The 4115-nt window shown below is 39.6% G+C and overlaps 1 protein-coding gene across 1 annotated transcript; it reads left to right on the forward strand.

Moving 5' to 3' along the window:
- Positions 1–924: 924 nt before the first annotated feature.
- Positions 925–1890, forward strand: LOC132775229 (proto-oncogene Mas-like). The gene has a single exon (XM_067466225.1). It carries the CDS (start codon positions 925–927, stop codon positions 1888–1890), a length of 966 nt encoding a protein of 321 aa, XP_067322326.1.
- The last annotated feature ends 2225 nt before the right edge of the window (positions 1891–4115 follow it).

The raw sequence follows: 4115 nt of genomic DNA on the forward strand, positions 1-4115 counted from the left end.
GTGTAGTGTTCTTTGTGAAGAGTTTATGTATATAGCCTTCCCTTAGGGCTGTTTTATATACAATAAACTTTTTGTATGTTAGTAAGAATACTATTTTTAAAAAGTGAGACAAGTGTCGTGGGTGAAAATCAAAGAATAATAAATTTAAAGAACTGTAGAGTTGAGAAATATCACAAGGGTCACCTAGTCAAGGGTCACCTAGTCTAGGGGTTTTCCAATTGTGTTTTGGACATTTCTTCCATTTCAGCCAATTTCAATATTAAATGGTGCTAACTACAGGAAAAGTGATTCTAACTAAACATTAGGAAGACCTAAGGTAAAAGTTAAAGATTTTCTTCTCCATTTCTAAGCCGAAGAGCCGGCGTTGTCCGTCAACACCTCCAAGGTCATGTGGCCAGCATGACTGCATGGATCACTGTTACCTTCCCGCCAGAATGGCACCTATTGATCTACTCACATATATTATCAGTTTCACAGTCTAGCACAGGCATGGGCAAATTTCAGCTTTCTGGGTGTCTTGGATTTCAACTGCCCCAATTCCTAACAGCCATACAGCTGTTCAGAATTGTGAGAGTTGAAGTCCAAAACACTTGGAAGGCCAAAGTTTGCCTATATCTGGTCTAGCAGGTGTTACCAGTTGGAGTTACAGACCATCAATGATTCCAATTCTATCCAAGAATCCGGTTATAATGCAGCACTGTCCAAATAGTGCTGCTTTTTGTAATTGTGCTGCTGCTATTGTATTTATCTCTCTCTCTTTCCAAAGTCTGGAACTCAAGATGATGTAAGTTAAAACATATATACCTAATATAAGGTACAAAAAATAAAAACAGACTCTTTCCCATCTTTTTGAATATTGCACCACAAAACACATGCTCCTCTTAAAGTTTCAATCTCCTCTTAGAACATGCTAACATCACAATAATGACAAGTGTGTTTGATTTTGGCAGGTTGAGAAAGATTATGGAACATATGGACAGCATCATAGAAGCTCCTGACGTTGAGGAAAGAAAACCAGGCAAACCTGTAGATGTCCCACGTACCTTACAAACAAGGATACTGTTCACATCTTCTCCAATCTGCATCTTTGGGCTGTTAGCGAATTTACTCATTATATGGCTTTTCTGCTGTCAAATCAAAAAGACTCAATTAACGATATATTTTTTAAATATGGCCATTGCGAATCTTATCATAATCTTCTTAAATGTTACTATTATTGTTACATATTTTACATCCCTAACTCCCAGCTTAAAAGTTCGACGGTTATTGCAAATTTTGCATGTATGTGCATTTGATACCAGCTTTTTTTTTATTGCCGTTATTGCTGTGGAAAGGTACATTTTTCTTAAGTTCCCATTTTGGTATAATCGCCACCGACCCCACAATTTTTCTGTCATTTTAAGTATTATTTTATGGGGTATCTCCTGCATAGTATCATTTGTGACTTATTATGGCTGTTTTCCAAGATTCGACGTCAGCGTCAACACTCTTCTTAACAACTGCAGAGTTGCCAATACAATTGAAATAATCATTGAGTTGCTCATTTTCCTTCCCGGCATGATCATATGCACTTTTGGCCTTTGGATCAGAATGCAAACTCCTGTAGCAAGACTTGATGTTACCATTGTGGGTTTGGTTCTTCTATTTCTTATAATTAATGCACCAGTTAGAATTAGTCAAGTCTCTGCCTCTTGGGATTTTAGTATAGATAGGTATGTGCTAGGCAAGATTTCTCTCTTACTGGACTCTGTCAACAGTGCTGGCAACCCTCTCGTGTACATTATTGTTGGATGTCGAAAGAACCAGAAGGCTATTCAGTTTCTTGAGACTGCTCTGAAGGATGAAGGAAATGCAACAGAGAAAACACAATCCAGCGAATCATATGACTGAAAATATCCTGTTCAGAGCTAGAAACAAATCCTTACACAGAGAGAAATGCTGTTTGATATTCTGGTTTTCAGAATAAAAAAATGTAAACACGTTCATGTGTTGTGGATTACTTTGAATATTACCTACACAGTTTTTACTCTATATACACAAATATACTACTGGTCCCTGGAACATTCGAAAGAAAACTCTGCTGATTCCCTATACAAGATATCTTAAGAAGCACTGGACAGTACAGTAACCAGTAGGCATAGACTGAACCATGTCGGATAACTCATTACTCATAATAATTTCATTAAAATTACCTTTTTGAAGCAATTTCAAAGCATGTTTAAAAACCAGAAGTTCCTTTGCTCTTCTGAAGCTTTTTCCACCGTTTTTATTACGACTTAGGAAGTGAGTCGGAAATGATTCTGCATATTTTTAGCCCTCTACTACTCTGCTGGGAGGCAAGCAGATTGTATGCTGGGAGGCTCCTTGCCTCCCAGCCAATCAGGGGAGAAGTTTTGGGGGAGCACATGGCTCAGGGGCCCATTCGGAGCCGGGAAGGCTCTGAAGGGAAAGGGAAAGGGAAAGGGAAAGGGAAAGGGAAAGGGAAAGGGAAAGAGAAAGGGAAAGAGAAAGGGAAGGGAGGTTGTGTTGAAGGGAGGTTGGAAGAAGAGCACGTTGGGCAAGCAAACAAGCAGAGAAGAAGGGCCGGAAGAAGGACTGCTGCCTGCCTGGCTGGCTGGGCAGCCTGCCTTGCCGTTTGTGTGTTGTTGCTGTTGAGGTTTGGGATGGGTGGGCACCACGAGGGTAGTGTGTGGGTGAGTGGCATGGGTGGAAGAAGCAACACGGAGGAACCAAAGCACTCACTCCAACATTTTAAAAAGCCAACGTTGTAGCAGGTCTCTCTAGCCTCAGCGTTTTTTAGTTTGTACTGCACATTGCCTCAAAAGAACTAAATCTCCCATCAATTCAAGCCACTCTTTGAACACAAACTCTCCTTCCTAGCGTTGTGAAATCAGCTTCCAAGGCAAAAAGGGCAGGGCTGTTTGTTATTTTCTTTGTTTGCTGTGAGTTGCCTAAAAATGTACTACAAATCCCATGCTTTCAAGTCTTTCCTTACCTAACTTGTGAAATCAGCTTACAAGGCCCCAAAAGCTCTCAAGGCTAGCTTTTTGTTATTTCCTTTGTTTGCTGTGTGTTGGCTAAAAAGACACTACAAATCCCATACTTTAAAGTCTTGAGATTGGTTATTGTGCAATCATGTCTGCCATTAACGAAGTATTTTGGAAATTTTGGAAAGTTCCCCAAAAAAAATCGGAATTCAATCCGAATCGAACCACCAGCGCCCTCTACATCGAAAACGAGATTTGAACCATATTTTTTAATCAACCAAGTCTAGTAACCAGAATTCAGAACAGAGATAATTGAACAATAAATGTCCATATATCTTGTTTTACAGAAGACAGTCCTCTATTTTAAGGTTTCTTCCTTTGAAATGCCGTCCAATGTCTGATTTAAAGATTGAGAACAGGTACTAACATCATATGGTCCCACACTTCATTGTACTACTTTTCCTACACATTTCTATTTAGTTGTATAAACAAAATACAAAATTACCCCCAGGCTATGTGTATAAAATGTATATGGCACATTGTCCCAAAATAAATGAGAATGATTTAATTGCACAGCACAGATGAGCCAGGAAAGCAAAGTGGAGCAGATGTTCAGGGAATGACTAGTCCCAAAAGTTAACTGTGTGTCCAGTAATCACCTTCCCTGAATCTACAATTTGGTGATGGATCTGTGCATTGTATGTTTTTACCCTGTTTCCCCTTCCACTCCCTCACCCACATTGTGCTTCAGTAGTTATATTTATATTTTTAATATACCAAACATACCAAGTTTGTATGAAAATGTGACTTCTATTTCCTGTGCTCGTCAATGACCGAAATAAATGATTTGATTTGAAGTGGAGCAGATGGAAGGGGAACGTTGGCATAAAGTTTGATTTTCTTCAGTTGAGTCTGTGCCTTTGTAGCGGTATGTTAGCAAAGGGTGTAGTAGTTTTTGCGTCTTTTCAAGGGCAAAAAAGCAGAGGAGTCTGGAGCAACATCCTTCAACAACATTAACTGAGAACAATGTGTCTCTTGTGAAGGCTGTTCTGAATGCTTTCCCACCCACCGTACATCCCTGACTTTGCTCTGTGTGATTCCTTTCCCCAAGCTCAAAACCCACCTCAA

Source organism: Anolis sagrei, chromosome 1 (assembly GCF_037176765.1).
Source record: "Anolis sagrei isolate rAnoSag1 chromosome 1, rAnoSag1.mat, whole genome shotgun sequence".
Taxonomy (NCBI): Eukaryota; Metazoa; Chordata; class Lepidosauria; order Squamata; family Dactyloidae; genus Anolis; species Anolis sagrei.